The sequence below is a fragment of the Papio anubis genome, unplaced genomic scaffold, assembly GCF_008728515.1.
Source record: "Papio anubis isolate 15944 unplaced genomic scaffold, Panubis1.0 scaffold786, whole genome shotgun sequence".
NCBI lineage: Eukaryota > Metazoa > Chordata > Mammalia > Primates > Cercopithecidae > Papio > Papio anubis.
Window position 1 is genome coordinate 18,729 of NW_022168088.1, and position 19,058 is coordinate 37,786.

Consider the following 19,058-nt stretch of genomic DNA (forward strand, 5'->3'; position numbering starts at 1 on the left):
CCACTCTGATGGCACATGTGGGTAAATAGATTTTCCTAAAATGCTCTTCTGGGGTGCTGACACCTTTAAAAGTTGTATATGTACAGGTCTACACATCCCACAGACCAAGACTGCTTATGGGAGTGAGAAATCACAGTAATAATGAATAGGATGAGAGAAGCAATATCTAGGAATCAGACCATGCGTATGTGAATACAGACAGTGACTAGAGAGCTGCAGAGACCAGCGGGGTTCTGAGGTCTCTGAGCCATGGGAAAGTGAGTGTCCTGGTACCAACATCGGATGTTGTGTGGCTGCCCTGTGGTTCCTACACGGCTGCTCAGTAAGGACCATTCAATCAAAGAAATCCAGGCCTGGGAGCTGGGCCCTGATGGGCACTTGGCCGCTGTGTCCCCTCTGGCCTGGCAGAGTTCCCTGAGCAGGGTCCTGTGTATGGTCTCAACAGGTGCTTCCTCCCAGGGCCTTGCAAAACGAAAAGCAAACCTTCCTCCTGCTCAGTCTGCAGAGTGAGCTGAGCTGCATCCCCAGGGCTCAGGGAGGGGCTGGGCAGTCCCTGGGTGGAAACACATTTGCATGAGCAGCCCCTCCTCTGCAGAGGGTGGGAAGAAAAGGAGGCCTGGGGCAGCCCAGTCCCACTGCGGGGAAAGAGGCTGTGTCCACCATGGCCTGGACTCCTCTCCTCCTCCTGCTCCTCTCTCACTGCACAGGTAGGAACAGGCCTCAGAGACCAGGGTCAGCCACCCAGCCTGATTCCGACTCTTCTGTCAAAGATCGCTAAAACATGTGACCCTGGTTTCTGCCTTAAAACCTATAAATGCCTGTGTTTCCAGGTTCCCTGTCACAGCCTGTGCTGACTCAGCCAACCTCCCTCTCAGCATCTCCTGGAGCATCAGCCAGACTCAGCTGCACCTTGCGCAGTGGCATCAGTGTTGGTAGTTACAGGATATTCTGGTACCAGCAGAAGCCAGGGAGTCCTCCCCGGTATCTTCTGTGGTACAAATCAGACTCAGATAAGCACCAGGGCTCTGGAGTCCCCAGCCGCTTCTCTGGATCCAAAGATGCTTCGGCCAATGCAGGGATTTTACTCATCTCTGGGCTCCAGTCTGAGGATGAGGCTGACTATTACTGTACGACTTGGCACAACAATGCTTCTCACAGTGACACACACGGGGAATTGGGACAAAAACCTCACCCTGATCTGGGTCTTGTTCCATAACAGTTTTTAAATTTTAAAATAACCGGCCTAGGCACAAACTACATTTGGAAATACTTTCTAGCCGTAAAAGGCTCTTCTCTCAATTTCCCATCCATCCTTCTGAAGTCTCAGTAAAACAAAGCGAAACCAAACCACCTGATGACCCTGAAGTGTTGGCTGCGTGTCCATGTGTGCTAACACCAGTGCCTGTGGAGCTGGACTATTTTTTTCTTGAAAGAAGCAAAATGAGCCTTTCCTAGCTCACATCATGGTCAGAGCCTGGGGACATGGTAGCAGGTGAACAGTGCCCTGCAGCATGGACTCTGCTCTTCCGGCGTACAAGCAGAGACCTCCCCTTCCATCCCCAGTAGTCTGTTCTCAGGGATATCTGAGGTTTACTGTGTCCCAGGAACAAGGCACTCAAATATGAAATGCTGCCTGAGGACGCAGGTCAGGGAGGAATTCCAGATACAGAGCTGATCTGGCTCAGTCCTGGGCACCTGCATTTCAGTGGAAATGTCAGGAGATGGGATTAGGTCTGAGGGTAACTGTGGACCTGAGGCCAGTGAACCTCTATGTAGGACATGAGAGAGTCAAGGGGAGGCTCCACCATGGCTGAGACGAGGCTGAGGCTGCTCCTTGGCCACGGGGGAAGTAGGTCCCACGGATGTGACTTTCCTGCCGCTCATCCCACTCAGGACGAAAGCGACTGCTGAGGGTGGGTTTCCTGATCCCTCAGGGTCTGACTGTGTTCTCTTCTCCTCTCTTACACCATTGCAGCTTCTCACTGAATCAGGGTCTAGTGGTGAGTCTGTGGAATATCCCGGTACAGAAACTGCCCAATATGTGCTTCAAGTGACTCCTCCCAAGGAAACTCTTGAGGAGCCCCCATCTCAATGTCACCTTTTACTGCACGGGGAGCAGCAGAAACATTGGGCATTCCCTCCCAGAAAGAGCACCTACGTTTGTGACCTAGGACAGCAGTGATGGTCCCTCAGGGGTCCCAGCCTGATTCTCCTGCTCTGGGTTTATTCACACAGCTTCCTGGACAACCCCTGGGCTCCAGCCTGAGGACAGGCTGTTTGTCACTGTCACACAGCTGCATCCTGACTCCATGTTACCAAGGGTTCCTGTTCCATGGGCAAATGAGAGAAGATCTGCCCCACTCATCCTCTCTGCCCTTCCCTCCTTTATCCCTGCCTGTGACCAACACCAGATCGTGTCAAGGCTTCTGCTGTCACTTGTGTTACTGAAAGCAAAGCAAGGGTTCAGAAACAATAACTCCTTTTTTACTGGTCTCCCAATGTAAAGAGAATCAACTTGTTTCTAGAAGCAAAAGGAGCTGCCCACACTAGGTGGGTGTGGATGAGGTGGGGATGACAAGAAAGAATCCAGCCTGTGTGACCCAGAAGTCCAGGAGCCTTTGGCCTGGTCCCAAAGGTGGCCCCTCCTTTTGGTGCAGGTATGCTGACCATTTCCTGAACTGAAACTGTTGGAGAGATGACAAGAAAGGGGAATCCAGCCTGTGTGACCCAGAGACCCAAATGTGAGAGAGGAAGTCTGATGCTTAAGAAAACGTGGGCTCAGCATTCTGAGAGGTGGCATGACCTAGAGCTGGTGTAGAAGAGAAGCAAGAGAGATGCTCAGCCTTAGGTGGCCCAGGCACAGCTGTCCTGTCAAAGGGCTGAGCTCTCTGCACCATGGATATCCTGCAGAGACATCCCTGGGGAGGCTGTGATCCCAGAATGATGCAAAAATGCTAATGGAAGTGAGCAGGGGATGGTTTATGGGGGAAGGAGGAGATGGGTGTGGGGTGAGATGGGGTAAAGAGGGTGCAGCCTGAAGAGGAGACTGTCCATTGTGACTCATAGGAGGAGGAGGCCTGGGGCCTAGAGCAGTGACAAAAGGAGGACGAGCAAGGACCCTGAAGACACATAGGGACTGGAGTTTTGGTCTCTCTGTGAGGGTCCCTGTGGAGGATCACATAAAAAATCCATAGTCAGTGTCCTCTGCTCAGCGTTAACTGTCCCAGCAGTTGCTCCTTCTTCCCAGAGCCACTGGGTGTCCAGGTTCCTTAGCTGTGGACCTGTTCTTCTCTCTGTCCTCAGCCTAAGAGCTGATGGGGCATCCACCAGGAAGCGCATCCGTGGGCAGGGAGGGGGCCATGGACAGCCTTGTCCTGTATGTGAGACACCGCTCAGCCTCGGCGACCCCCATTCATTACAGTGGGAGGAAAGGAAAACAAAACTCCCTGTGAACATCTATGCATCACCAAAGAAAAAGCAAAGAGAAGGAAACAGGAAGCGAAGCCCAGATCTAGTAGCTCATTTCTACTTGGAAATAAATAAAACTTAATATGCCTGGTGTGTTATGTAAGCACAATAAACATTTTGAAAACTATAAAAATTATGTAAAAATCTTGGCTATCACAAAAAGGAACATTTAAAATAATGACACCCTTGAAATGCAATCCCAAAATACAGCATACGCTTTACTTCAGTTACATATATGAATTGGTTTTATTTAAATGTCTATAATAAATCTCACTATTTGGTTGTTTAAATGGAGCATTGAAAATCTCAGTGTGGACGGGTGCGATGGCTGACGCCTGGAATCCTAGCACTTTGGGAGTCTGAGGTGAGCTGATTAGAAAGTCAGGAGTTCAAGACCAGCCTGGCCAACATGGTGAAACCCCATCTCTACTAAGAAAATACAAAAATTAGCCTGGCACAGTGACATACGCCTGTAATTCCAGCTACTTGGGAGGTGGAGGCAGGAGAATTGTTTGAACCTGATAGGCGGAGGTTGCATTCAGCTGAGATGGCACCTCTGCACTCTAGCCTGGGCAACCGACCAGGACTCTGTCTCAAAAAAAAAAAATTTAAAACAATCTCGTTGTACAGGAACTGCCTGGTGATACATTCACCGTGTAAATATCAACATAACCATCCAGCTATTTTCCTACATCCCCATAAAATTCCCCAAACAAATATTTGTTAAGAGTCCAGGGTGTATCATGCCGAACTCATGCAATCATAGACATCATCTATTTCATTTTCCATTTTGATTAACAGAATTATCTTTTTTCTTAAGCTTATTGTTTTTAGTTTATTAGATTCTAGATGTCATTATGGATCAAAGATGAATAATTTCTATCACCTTCAAGCCACCCCCACCAAACTCACTACTGAATTTGAACCATAACTTTTCCCTGGAAATCTTAGTTGGGGGCTCGATGCTAAGAGCAATCACATATCCGGCTCACCTGAGGACAGACTCTGGTCATCAAACCAAGTTAAAATTTTAATTCTTCCCATCTTCAAAGACTGAACATCTTTGCTGTTTTTGCTCGTAAGTGAGAACCTCCAAAGACATTTGCCAAGATCCCCCACAGACTGGCATTCAGTGCTTGGAGGACAGACTCCTAGGCAAGATCCCTGGTCAGAGTATCCAGATGAGTGTGACTGCAAATCTGGGGAAGCAGAGGGAGAACAAAGATTTACCAGAAAATCCCTTTGAGAATCCCTCCCCCAGGGCATCAGAGGGGAAAGAGCTCCGTTTCTCCTTAGCGCTGCAGGATTCACAGAGGAAGGAGAGCTCTGGCCACCAGGACGGAGCCACATGAGAGGAGAGGACCCGGTGTCCAACACAGGAGGGGAAGTGAGTCCACGGGGCTGGTCCCCACTCTGGGCTTGATCCTGAAATAAAAGGACTTTGTGTAGACATCACCTGAGTCCTCTACAAAGTACAGCCAAAGAACCATGGATAGATTCACTCCTGAGGTGTCCAGTAGAGCGTGAAGACTGCCCTGAGGTCACAGGAAGGAGACACAGGTGCCACCTTACTAAGCCTGGACTTGAGAGAGGGCGCAGTGGACAGAATCGGGGGAGGCAGTGGTGAATCTCGGCGACTCTGGTCACCTGATCATAGAATGGTTTGCCTTAGTCTGGACACAAGGGGGCGCTTGGGGCCCATTTCTGAGAAGACTGGGGTAATCAGAGCAGAACCAGGCACCTGCCCTGCCTGATGTCCTCTGCTCAGGGCTGACAGCTGTGTCCTGTGTCCTCCCCACCCTCTGGGAGCACAAAGCTCCACCCCTGCCACCTCCTGACATCCTCAAGCCCAGGAGCCTGGCCCAGAGCTCAGGGCGGGGTCAAAAAGCTGGGGGTTCTGATTTGCATGCATGGACTCTCCCCGATTTCAGAGTATGAAGACAGGGAGAGATGTGGTGTAAGCTCAGCTTCAGCTGTGGCTAGAGAAGACAGGACTCAGGACAATCTCCACCATGGCCTGCTTCCCTCTCGTCCTCACCCTCCTCACTCACTGTGCAGGTGACAGGATATGGGACCAAGAGTGGGTCCCTGGGAAGCCCATGGGACCCTGCTGTCTCCTCTTGTCTCCTTTTGTCTCTTGTCAATCACCATGTCTGTGTCTCTCTCACTTCCAGGATCCTGGGCCCAGTCTGTGCTGACTCAACCACCCTCAGCGTCTGGGGCCCCTGGGCAGAGGGTCACCATCTCTTGTTCTGGAAGCAGTTCCAACATTGGAAGTAATAATGTATATTGGTACCAGCAGTTCCCAGGAACGGCCCCCAAACTCCTCATCTATTATAGTAATCAGCGACCCTCAGGGGTCCCTGACCGATTCTCTGGCTCCAAGTCTGGCACCTCAGCCTCCCTGGCCATCACTGGTCTCCGGTCTGAGGATGAGGCTGATTATTACTGTGCAGCATGGGATGACAGCCTGAGCAGTCCCACAGTGCTCCAGGCCCAGGGGGAAGTGAGACAAGAACTTTCTTCCTCCTCTGCCAGGAGGGTGAGCCCCCAGCAGCTGCTGCTCAGGCCTAGCCTGTGGCTTCTGCTGCTGTAGCTTCCCCCATGGGTCCAGAGGCATCCAGAGTCCTGCCTGACAGTGGAGGCTCCTCCTCCCTTTTAGTTCTCAGAGTCAGGACCAGGGCATCCAGGAAACAGAACATCCTGCTCCCTGCAGCTTGAAACACAGGGTGTCTGCACTGAGGTCCTGGGCTGAGGTGGCAGGTCCGTCTGTGTCATCACAGACCCACCTCTGATGGGGAATGTGTGTCTCCATCATCCTCCTTTTCCCATTTCCCGGAGTTTCCAGAGTGGTGTCTTCCTCCCCCCACTCCCTACTGTGAATCCCTGTGCTTCCTTTCTCCCTAGCACTTCTTTTTAAATAAAATTCTTTTCATGTAGGAACAATGCACATCTAATAAACCACCCAGATTTATAATAGGAAATTAGACAAATTTTGACATTTTTCTCATCCTTGAATACATCACCAGCAACAGGGAGCTATGCAACCTGTGACCAACCCCAGCAACCCCTCATGGCCCTTTGTCATCTCCCTCCCTTCCCCAATGCTCCCCTGTGAAGCCACAGATCTGTCTCTGTCACTATTGTTTCGTTTCTGTTTTCTGGAATGTATCAGTGTTATCAAACATTATCTTTCCATTTGTACTGGCTTTTATTCACTCTGTAAACTTCTTTTGAGATTCTTCCTGTGCTTGCTGAATTGCACCCATCCCACAGAGGGCTCATGACTACCTTTGAGGGCTGTTACATTGATTATTCCTGATTTTGTTTATTTATATTAAAGTTTGAATTTATCATCCATCAAAATGAAACTCTTGGAGTGATGTTCATCTCAGGTGACAGGAGAGTATGTGATGGCTTGTCGGGATTCTTGCTTCTTCATCTCTTGCCTCTGGTTCTCTCTATAGTGGAAGAGGTTCTCATATACTATTTATTTACTTATTTATTTATTTGGGTTTTTAAGGATTTTAGTGTTTTTTCTCTTTAATTATTAATTATTTTTTATTTTAATAGGTTTTTAGGGAGCCGGTAGTGTTTGGTTACATAAATAAGTTCTTTAGTTGTGATTTCTGAGATTTTGGTGCACTCATCACCCAAGCACTGTACAGTGGACCCGGGGAGTAGTCTTTTTTCCCTCACCCACCTTCTACCATTTCCTCCCAGTCCCCAAAAGTCCATTGTATCATTGTTATGCCTTTGTGTTCTCATAGCTTATCTCCCACTTACGAGTGAGAACATACCATGTTTTGTTTTCAATTCCTGAGTTACTGCACTTAGAATAGTTTCCAGTTCCATCCAGGTTGCTGTGAATGCCATTATTTTGTTCCTTTTCATGGCTGTGTAGTATTCCATGATATGCATATATATACCATTTCCTTTATCCACTTGTTGATTTATGGGCATTTGGGCTGGTTCCATGTCCTTGCAATTGCAAATTGTGCTGCTATAAACATGCATGTGCAAGTATCTTTTTTGTACAATGATTTCTTTTTCTCTGGGTACATGCCTAGTCGTGAGATTGCTGGAGCAAAGGGTACATCTATTTTTAGTACCTTAAGGAATTTCCACCCTGTTTTCCATAGTGGTTGTAGTAGTTTACATTCCCACCAACAGTGTAAAAGTGTTTTGTTTTCACCACATCCATGCCAACATCTATTATCGGCCATTCTTGCGGTATTCTGGTGGTTTTATATTGTGGTTTTAATTGGCATTTCCCTGATCATTAGTGATGCTGAGCATTTTTCTTTATGTCTGTTGGCCATTCATATATCTTCTTTTAAGGATTGTTTATTTATGTCCTTAGCCTACCTTGTGATGAGATGGTTTAGTTTTTTCTTGAAAATTTGTTTGAGTTCTTTGTAGATTCTAGACATTAGTCATTTGTTGGATGTATAGATTGTGAAGATTTTCTTCCACATTGTGGGTTGTCTGTTAACTGTGCTGATTATTTCTTTTGCTGTGCAGGAGCTTTTTAGTTTAATTAAGTCCCATCTATTTATCTTTTTTTGTTGTTGCATTTGCTTTTGGGTCCTTGGTCATGAAGTCTTTGCCTAAACCAATGTCTAGAAGGGTTTTTCCAATGTTATCTTCTAGAATTTTTATGGTTTCAGGCCTTAGATTGAATTATTTGATTCATCTTGAGTTGATTTTTGTATAAGAGGAGAGATGAGGATCTCGTTTTCTTCTTCTACATGTGGCTTGCCAGTTATCCCAGCACCGTTTGTTGAACACGGTGTCCTAGAGTATAGTTTGAAGTTGGGTAATCTGATGCCTCTGGATTTGTTGTTTGTTGTTGTTGTTGTTGTTGTTGTTTGTTTGGTTTTTTCTTAGTCTTGCTTTGGCTATGCAGGCTCTTATTTGGCTCCATATGAATTTTAGGATTGTTTTTTCTGGTTCTGTGATAAATGATGTTGGCATTTTGATGGGAATTGCATTGAATTTGTAGATTGCTTTTGGTAGTATGATGATTTTCACAATATTGATTCTACTCATTCATGAGCATGGGATGTGTTTTTATTTGTTTGTGTCATCTATGATTTCTTTCAGCAGTGTTTTGTACTTTTCTTTGTAGAGGTCTTTCATCTCCTTGGTTAGTATTTTTATTTCTTTGCAGCTATTTGGAAAAGGGGTTGGGTTCTTGATTTGATTCTCAGCTTGGTCGCTGTTGTTGTATAGCAGAGCTGCTGATTTGTGTACCTTAATTTTGTATCCTGAAATATTGCTGAATTCATTCACCAGTTCTCAGAGCTTTTTGGATGAGTCTTTAAGGTTTTCTAGGTATACGATCATATTATAAGCAAACAGTGACAGTTTGACTTCCTCTTTGCCAATTTGGATGCCCTTAATTTCTTTCTCTTGTCTGATGGCTCTGGCTAAGACTTCCAGTACTATGTTGAACAGAAGTGGTGAAAGTGGACACTCTTGTCTTGGTCCAGTTCTGAGAAGAAATGCTTTTAACTTTTTTCTGCTCCGTGTAATGTTGGCTGTGGGTTTGTAATAGAGAATTTCATTAGCATAAGTTATGTCTCTTCTATGCCAATTTTGCAGAGGGTTTTAATCATGAAGTGACGCTGGATTTTTTCAAGTACTTTTTCTGCATCTATTGAAATAATCTTGTGATTTTTGTTTTTAATTCTGGTTATGTGGTATATTACATTTATTGACTTTGTATGTTAACCCATCCCTGCATCCTTGGTAAGAAACCCACTTCATCATGGTGGACTGTGATTTGATAGCCATTGGATTCACTTAGCAAGTATTTTGTTTAGGATTTTTGCATCTTTGTTCATCAGGGATATTGGTCTGTAGTTTTCTTGTTTCATTACCTCCTTCCCTCATTTTGGTTTCAGGGTGATACTGGCTTCATAGAATAATTTAGGAAGGATTCCCTATTTCTCCATCTTGTGGACTAGTGTATTAGTCAGTATTCTCCATGGGGACAGAACCATTGGTATATATATGTGTGTGTGTATATATATCTATGAGCTTATTAAGTATTAGCTCACGTGATCACAAGTCACACAAGAGGCCGTCTGCAGGCTGAGGAACAGGAGAGCCAATCCACGTTCCAAAACTGAAGAAACTAGAGTCTGATGTTCAAGGGCAGGAAGCATCCAGCACAGGAGAATGATGTAGGCTGAGAGACTAAGCCAGTGTCTCTTTCACATTTTTCTGTCTGCTTATATTCTAGCCGTGCTGGCAGCTGATTAGCTTGTGCACACCCAGATTAATGGCGGGTGTGCCTTTCCCATCTCATTGATTCAAATGTTAATCTCTTTGGCAAAACCCCCATAGACACACCCAGGATCAATACTTTATATCCTTCAATCCAATAAAGTTGACACTGAATATTAACCATCACAATTACTGTCATAGACTTGGTATGAAATCTTCTTTCAATGTCTGATAGAATTCAAATGTGAATCTGTGTGGTCCTGTACTTTTGTGGGGGGTTGACTTTTTAAAATTATTATTTCAATCTCACTGCTTCTTTTTGGTTTGTTCAGAGTTTCTATATTTTCCAGGTTTAATCTAAGAAGGTTGTATATATTCAGATATTTGTCCATTTTCTCTAGGTTTTTCAGTTTATGTGCATATTATCTTTTGTATTGTTTTTTGTTTCAGTTTTATTTAGTTCTGGGTTAATCTTTGTTATTTCTTTTCTTTTTCTGAGTTTGGGTTTGCATTGTTCTTGATCCTTCAGTTCCACGAGGTGTGACTTTAGATGTCTGTTTGTGCACTTTCTGGATTTTCAATGTAAGTATTTAATGGTAAACTTTTCTCTTAGCACTTCCTTTGCTGTATCCTAGAGGTTTTGATAGGTTGTATTGAGATTTAGTACAACTGCAACCTTACTACTGACCAACAGCTTTTTAATTCCTGAGAGTGTGACCTCATTGAATCCTGACAACAGCTTTATGATTGCTTTTCATGCAGTAGGCCCTTGTTAGAGAGGTTGTGCTTGTGGCCTGGAGGTAGGATTCTGCAATTTATCAAATAAAAAAACACTGGAGGTTGGTTAAATTTGAATTCAGTAAAGCAGTGACAAAGAATTAGTATGTGTTAGTATCTCCCACACAATATTTTTCATTTGAAATACAAACTTACCTGGGTGCCCTGTAGATTATCTACCAACTCCTCCCAGGGTTCAAGGTCTGTAAGAGGCAGCATTGGGGCTGGCCTCCTCTTACTGATGCCAGTTCTATGAGATGACCCTCAAAGACAGAGCTTCTCTAACACAGCTACCCTCCAGAAAGCACGTCAGTTAGCACTAAATACACGATATGAGATTCCCAACCAATAATGCCTACTCACTTCCCTAATTCTTCTTTCTATTATTCTTCAAGTGTGCAGACTCAGGACCTCTGCTGGGGTTGCTGCAGCCAGAGTTCTGGATGAGGGACCTCATAAGCCTTTCAAAACCAGATGCAAGGGGACTACTCGGTTCCCATACAGTGTGGCTTAAGCCAGGTGTAAATAAGTAAGAAATAGAAGAGCTCAGCCTGGTTCTCCCTCTGTCCAGTGGCACACTAAACTCCAGGGTCCTTTTGATGCCAAAGGTGGGTGGGCTGAGAGCAAGCAGAGATCCACCCTGAGAGCCCAGATCTTCCAGGACAAAACTTGGGAGTCTGAAAAGGGGTCACACTCTTGAGTGGGGAAGAAGGAGGCATCTCTGGCCACAGGCCTGCATTTCTGGTGGCTTCCCTTCTCCACACTGGGCTCTCTGCTCTGATGTCTATCAGAGAATCTCCTTCAGTTAGACTAAGAGCCCAGGACTTTACTAAAAATAGCAGCATGGACCAGAAAGATATGAAATGGTACAGGAATTCTGTGCAGAGCAAAGAGTACAAATGCAGCTTAACAAGGGCCCTCACAGTCATATCTTTGGTGCAGAAGAAAAAGACAGAGGCAGAGAGAAACTGAAGGGCTCAGTAGGTCTAGGACTGGGGCAGCACCGGGTGCTGTAGGCTTGTCCTTGAGGCATCTACAGGTAAGAACAACTGAGAAACCATCCTCCTGTGACCCTGTATCATCTGCTCACCAGACTCAGCAGCTGTGTCCTCACAGGGAACCAGATTCAGCCAACCTGGCCTTCTCCACCCCACCTGGGAAATGTATTCCAGTGACTGTCTGGACTGAGGTTCTATGAAGGGGCTGGCAGACAAGAAGAGGGGGCTGATTTCTATGAAGAAACCATTGCACACCTTTTCTTTTCAACTAAAACCCATTAATGGATACTCTAGGGCCACCTATAGAAGTCTAGCTGGTCTCCTAAATTTGGGAGTTATGGAGGAGTCATTCATGATCAATTTGTAGGAAGAGGGGCCATCAGTAGCAGAGGGCCAGAGTGAGGGAGAAACTGGCTTCTTTGAGAGACTCATCACCACTGCCACCAACTCTGGGACAAATGGGGCACTTGCTATAACAGTCACCACAAGCTACTCACAGGAGTCTGATCCTAGTCCCCTCACCTTACTGCTTCTGATTCTGGTCCATGCCTCTGTTTTCCCTGGACCCTCCTCCCATGTCTGGGTCCAGGGTGGCAGGGGTAGCTCCATCTCAGTCAACATCTATAGAGGTGTAACAACTATTACGGCTTCGAGCAGTGTCCACAGTTCTACCTATGAGGGCCTCTCCTCCTCCCCCATCCCCTTACACAGATGACCACTGCTGTATTTCTGATGGACCGACCTTTTTTCCCTGGAAAACACAACGTATTTATTCCTCTCTAACACCAGGCATACAGTGGAGGGGGTAGGGGTATGTCTGAAACAGAGTGGCTTTTCCAGGTGTAATGCAGTCAGACCCTGGCTACAGAAAATCATTTCACAAAACTCCACACCCTTTCATGGTAAAAACACTCAACAATCTATGAGTAGAAAGAAACTACCTCAACATAGTAAAGACCAACTATGAAAATCCTACTACTATCATCATATGCAATCTGAAAGATCGAAGATATATTTCTGTGGTATCTATCAGCAACAAAGCAACAATGCACGTTTTCACAGCTTCTATTAAAAACAGTATTGGAAGAAAAGGCAGAGTAATTAGGGAAGAGAAAGAAATAAACAGAATAAAAATTAGAAATAAAAAGTAAAATTATCTGTGCTTTCATTTCATTTAATGTCATATGTAGAATTACCTTAAAAGTCCCACAAAGGAAAACTTTGTCAGAATGATTGAATGTATTTGGTAATGTTTCAGAATACAAAAATCACCATGTAAAATTATCTCATGGCTGGGCATGGTGACACACACATACAATCTTAGCACTTTGAGAGGCTGAGGTGGGAGGTTTGCTTGGGGTCAGGAATTCAAGACCAGTCTAGGCAACAAAGCAAGACCCTGTCTCTACAAAGGAAAGAAAGAGAGAGAGAGGAAAGAAAGAAAGAAAGAAGAAAGAAAGAAAGAAAGAAAGAAAGAAAGAAAGAAAGAAAGAAAGAAAGAAAGAAAGAAAGAAAGAAAGAGGGAAAGAATGAAAGAGAGAAAGAAAGAAAGAGAAAGAAAGAAAGAGAGAAAGAAAGAAAGAAAGAAAGAAAGAAAGAAAGAAAGAAAGAAAGAAGGAAGGAAGGAAAATATCTTATATTTCAATACTTAAGCAAACTGGAAACAACCCAACAAAATTAAGAAAACAAGTCAAATTACAACACCATTGGAAATAGGAAAATACAGCTGGGCACAGTGGCTCATGCCTGTAATACCAGCACTTTGGGAGGCTGATTTAGAGGGATCACCTGAGGTTAGAAGTTCAAGTCCAGCCTAGCCAATATAGTGAAAACCAGTCTTTACTAAAAAAAAAAAAAAAAAATTAAATTAAAGATAAAAAACTACATGTGGTGGCACATGCTTGTAATCCCACCTACTCAGGAGTCTGAGGCACAAGAATCACTTGAGATTGGGAGGCAGAAGTTACAATGAGCCAAGATCCTGCCTCTGTACTCCAGCCTGGACAACAGAGTGAGACACTACCTCAAATAAACAAATAAATGAAAATAAAAGAGTAAAACACTTAACAATAAAGTTAATCAAAGAGGTGAAAGACTTTACATTGAAAAGCACATAATATTGCTACAAGAAATTAAAGACTACATAAATGGAAAAAAATCTTTTGTTCATGTATTGGAAAACTCAATATTGTTAAGCTAGCAATACAAACTAGAAGGATTCTGCAGATTCTTTGCAATCTCTATCAAAATTCCAATATTTTTGGAAGAATAGAAAAAATTAATTCAAAGATTTATATAGTATATGAAGAGAACCTAAATACTCAAAATCATCTTGTAAAGGAACAGTGTTGGAGGTCTCACACTTACTGATTTCAAAACATAACACAAAGCTACACCAATCAAAACAGAGTGGTACATATAGGCAGACACACCAACAAATATAAAAGAACTGAGTGGCTATAAAGAAACTCTTAGTTACATGGTCAAATAATTTTAAGCAAGGTTGTCAAGACCATTCAGCGGAAAAAGGACAGTCTTTTTCACAAATGTGCTTGAAAAAATGGATATCCACCTGGAATCTGGAAATGGATCAAAGACCCAATGGAAGAACAAAAACTATCAAAATCTGAAAAAGAAAACCTTAGGGAGAAGCCTCAGAATATAGGGTTTGTAAATAATTTCTTAAATATGACTTTAAAAGCACAGAAAAAATAGAAAAAGAAGAACATAGATAGATTGGATTTTATCAAATTTTAAAAGTTATGTGTGTCAAAGGACACTATCAAAAGATCTAAAATTCAAACCATAGAATAGTTAAGATTATTGCAAATTTTGTATGTGATAAGGGATACGGGGTATAGAAAGAATTCCTACAACTCAACAGTAACTACAAAAATGGAAACAATCTGAACTAAACACAGCCAAGGGACGTGAGTAGGTATTGAGTAGATTCTAAAAAAGATCTACAGATGGCCAATAAGCACACGAAAAGATGTTCAGCATCACTAATCATTAGGCAAATGAAGATCAAAATGAAAGAAAGAAAGAAAGAAAGAAAGAAAGAAAAGAAAAGAAAAGAAAAAGAAAGAAAGAAAGAAAAGAAAGAAAATTTCTTACATTTCAATACTTAAGCAAACAGGAAACAACCCAAAACAAGGGACCCATACCCATTAGGATGGCTTCACTGAAATAATACAAAATAACAAGTTCTAGCGAAGATGTATAGAAATTATAACTGTAATGCATTGTTGGAGGGGCTATAAGATGATGCATTCACTGTGGCGGCCTGGATGACAGTTCCTCAGAATACTAAACAAAGAATTACCATTTTATTAGAATTTTCACTTTTGGAAATATGCCTCAAAGGTTGAAAGCAGGATCTCAAAGGTTGAAAGCAGGATCTCAAAGAGAAAATTGCACAACCTTGTTCATAGCAGCATCATTCACAATAGCTAAAAGGTGAAGGCAGCCCAAGCGTCATCTAATGGATAAACAGGATATAGTATATGCACACAGGGGAATATTATTCAGCCTTAAAAAGAGAGTTCTGACCCATGCAATGGCATAGATAAACCCTAAAGACATCATTCCGGCAGAAATGAGCTGGTTTCAAAAGGACAAAAGTTGTTTGCTTGCCCTTGTATGGGGTACCTAATGTAGTGAAATCCATAGAGACAAGAAGTAGAATGCTGTTTTCCAGGTGTGAAGTTTGGTTTGGGAAGATGAAATTCCTGGAGATGAATGGTGGTACTGTGCTTATACAACAATGTTAATTTACTTAATGACACTGAGGCATACACTTGAAAATGGTTAAAATCATGTATATTGTGTTTAAATAATTTACCACAGTCAAAAAGAAAATCATTTATATTCAGTGCAGTTTCTCTACCTCCAAGAACAATAAAAACATACAGGAATAGGAGAGTGTGCCTGAGAATCCAGGGCACCCTTCCTTTGGTGCCAGCCCCACAGCTCCCTCACAGATCAATAGAGCTGGAGGTGCCTCATTACAGGTGACACAAAATAACATAATAAAGTCTGGGAGTGGCCATGATGGTAGTGGTGGGTGCCTGACCCAGTCCCGGAGCAGCCACTAGTGCAACAATGGCCAAAGAAGGGGAGATGAAGCTGGTGGCAGTGGTAGCAGCCTCTCCAGCTGGAGAGGGGCATCTGCTATCCTATGAAAATGGTTCATAGTTGATATATCTGGCAAATATACATCAGCCTCTCTACCTTTTATGACCAATCACAGTTTTCATTGCAACGTATGCTACAGTTTTCATTGCAGTGCATGTCATCATAGTGGCGTATTTCATCCAGAAGCAAGCAAACATGAAGGAAATGTCCCTGAGTGCTTTGGTCAACCCGGAATGGCAGTCCGCAACACAGGATGAATATTATACTATTTGTTGATAAATACTGGAAGTGCATGATGACCATTTAGACACCTGGCAAATGACTTGGCTGACTAACATTGTTAAAACAATGAGTAACGAAGGAGATTTATTCTTGGTAAAGAAACACCTGGATCTCGGGCATAAAGACCTGAAAGATGATTGCCTAAGATGTGGACTTTTGGGTCAGGACCTTGGTAACACTGATCCTGTTTACGGCAACCAAACGCAAAGCAGTGCCCTGTCTATGAGTGGGAACTGGAATGGGGGAACTCAACAGGAAGCAGCAGAAAAGAGGAGGAGCTCGGTGCAAACAGCAGGATGAAATCTCAGGGAACACCAAGAAGACCCAGAGGGACCCTTTGTTTTCTGCTCAGTGCCTTGCCCCTTACACCTTTAAAAATACCCATTTAACAAGGATGGCTACTGGTATATTCTAACTGAGTCTGATCCACACACCCTTGGTCCTCAGAAGGTTGAAGACTTCCAGGCAGGAGAACTTATTCCTGGAGACCTCTACAGTGACCGCTTCTATCAACCAGCTTTATTAGCCTAACATGATTGAGCTCCCCAGGTAAAGATCTTCAATGGCCAGCTGGCTGACTGTGGTTGGAAAGAAAGGCTACTCTAGGATGCAGGCCTCTCATGGGACATAGAAATGGACCTGGTACTTTGAAATCAACATAAATGAGTTGTCACCAGACACCGCTGCCAGACTGGGTTGGTCTCAGCCCTGAGGTAAACATCCATTTCCCTTAGGTCATGATAAATTTAACTATTTTTGGCAGAGCAAAAAGGAACCAAGTTCCACCAGTCCACAGACAAATATACCCTTGTAGCTATGGACAGGGAGATATCATGGGATTTATATTAATCTTCCTGAAGACACAAAGACAGCCTAGTTATTGCCTGATACTTACAAAGATAAGGGTTTGATAAAGTACAAGAATTATTTACATTTTGAGGAAAAAGACATTTTGGATAAAGCATGGAAGAGCCTAAAAAGATTCTGCATAATAAAATAATATTTTATAAAAATTGTGTCAATTAAGATGTTGCTTAAAAAGTTATTTTTGAGGGTGATTGATTTCCAGCCGTCTCCCAGGAAAACAGCTGCATGGTTTGCATTAACTTTGGACTGTGCTGCAAGTGTCTTCCAAAGGATCTCACTTACTCCTCTACGAGTGACATGGGCTGGGATGCTGTGGTAGAGCACACTCCTGCTGACGTCTTGTATCTCCTGGAGACAAAAGTGGATGGGAGGCACAGTCCTCCATGGGAACCCTGAATAGGTCCCTCCTTCCTTTCAAATATGGACTTTCTGGGGAATGATACTGAATGGCTTCTGTTGCTGTTCTTTTGGAACTGTCTCAGACGTTTTCTCAAAGATGCTACAGAACATAGTGTATCCATTTAGCAAGTTAAAAGGCTGAATGAGACTAGGAGAGATGCCCTGCTCATCATCATTCTCCTTCCACTTCCAGTGACTGCTCTTATTTTGTGTGCCATAAGCTAACAGCTACTGAATCCAAGACCTCGTAATCCCTCTGTAAAACTGGTGCCGTGCTGCATACTTTGCCACCTGGGACTTTTTAATCTTACTTTATTTTCTAAGGAGTGAATTGTCTTGTCCAAATAACTAACATATTTAGAGACATTTCCTTCTGTGGGCACTGATTCCCTGCTATACGTTTTCCAAGGAAGTGGTGAGCCTGTTTCTGAGAACACCTGAAATCAGTGGCTGTCCCTTCCAAACCAACCAAAAAGTGATTGCCTTTTGGTGTGGGTTTGGTTTTGTTATTGATTTTAAAACATACCTTTGAACACTGACATCTCTGAAACTACTAGAGCTCTAGAAGTGTAATTGTGAAAGAAGCTTGCTTGCAGCTTTGACAAAATGAGAAACTCTTCCCAAATAAACCTTGTTTTGAAGTTAAAAAAAGAATAATGTGAGATTGGAACCTGAGAGGTCTGAAGATTCCCAAGAGCACTCTCAATTCTGAAGCTGATCGTAAGAGAAGGGCTCCCAACAGCCCTTCGCTTCTTATGATTCCCTGGAAGGACTCAAATAACTCACTGAAAACTGTGACATTCATTAATATAATGTTTCTACAGCAAAATAATACAGATTAAAATAACTCAAGGGAAGACGCACATGGGCAGAGTTCAGGAGAATTCCAAGCACAAGCATCCAGTTTTCCTCTCCCAGTGAAATAATAGACAATGCTGCATTCTGCTGGCAACAATGTGTGATTCTATGTAGGAAGCATTGCCAACCAGCAAAGCTCACCCAGGCTTGGTGTCCAGAGGACTTTTGAGTGATGGAGTGGGTGAGAGTGGGGTTGTTATGTAGACCTTGATGATCATCCTCATGACTCCCTTGAGTTTCCACTGAATTGACAATGAAACTCCAACCTTCCATGTTTGGTCATTTTCTTTTTAAAAATTCTCTAAAGTAAATTATTTAAAATATTCTCACTTAAACCAGCTGTTCATTTAATATAATGCTCAACACGAATAGTTTCAAAAAGTCAGTTATGTCATTAAAACAATTGTTTAGTCATTCAAACCATTCAGATAACAACACCACGTAGCACTAAAATCGAACTAGTCACAGGGGCAGGATTTCAGCAACAGCAAGAGAAAGTAGAACAAATAGGAATGAGCAAAGAATAGACAAGTAATGAGTGTGAATTGACCTGGAAAATATTGTGGCGATGTCCAAAGATAAATCAATAGTTATTTGTTAAACAAGGGTAAGACCACGCATTCTCAGTCCAGGAAAGCCACCAGGGGGCGGTCGGGGTCTTTTGGATTGTAGGAGGCTCAAGAGAGTCAAACTGAATGAACCCTGCACAGTTGCTCACTGACTCACGTAAATGTTAGAGCAGCTGCTTCCTCCCACAGGGCAAATCCACAGCACACAGCCACCCTGGGCTGGCCCCTTATAGGGTAGCTGCTCTCAGGGCTGTGGACCTAGGTGGTGATAAAGGCAGTAAAGATTTGCATACAGCAGCACACAACACACCCCGTCCAAGCAGAGAGCTCAATAGGAGATAAAGAGCCATCAGAATCCAGCCCCAGCTCTGGAGCCAGGGATCCCTTCCAATACCAGCACCATGGCCTGGACTCTGCTCCTCCTCCAGTTCCTCCTCACTTGCTGCCCAGGTTAAGAGAGATTTCAAAT

The 19,058-nt window shown here is 43.5% G+C and overlaps 2 gene segments (V, D, J or C); both read left to right on the top strand.

The window, feature by feature from the left end:
* The first annotated feature begins 518 nt into the window (after positions 1–518).
* On the top strand, positions 519–2,257 carry LOC116273509. The segment is given in 2 exon segments: positions 519–707; positions 831–2,257. Coding segments are annotated over 2 exon segments (432 nt in total).
* A 3,118-nt stretch (positions 2,258–5,375) lies between these two features.
* LOC116273510 lies at positions 5,376–6,079 on the top strand. The segment is given in 2 exon segments: positions 5,376–5,526; positions 5,643–6,079. Coding segments are annotated over 2 exon segments (468 nt in total).
* Positions 6,080–19,058: the final 12,979 nt, after the last annotated feature.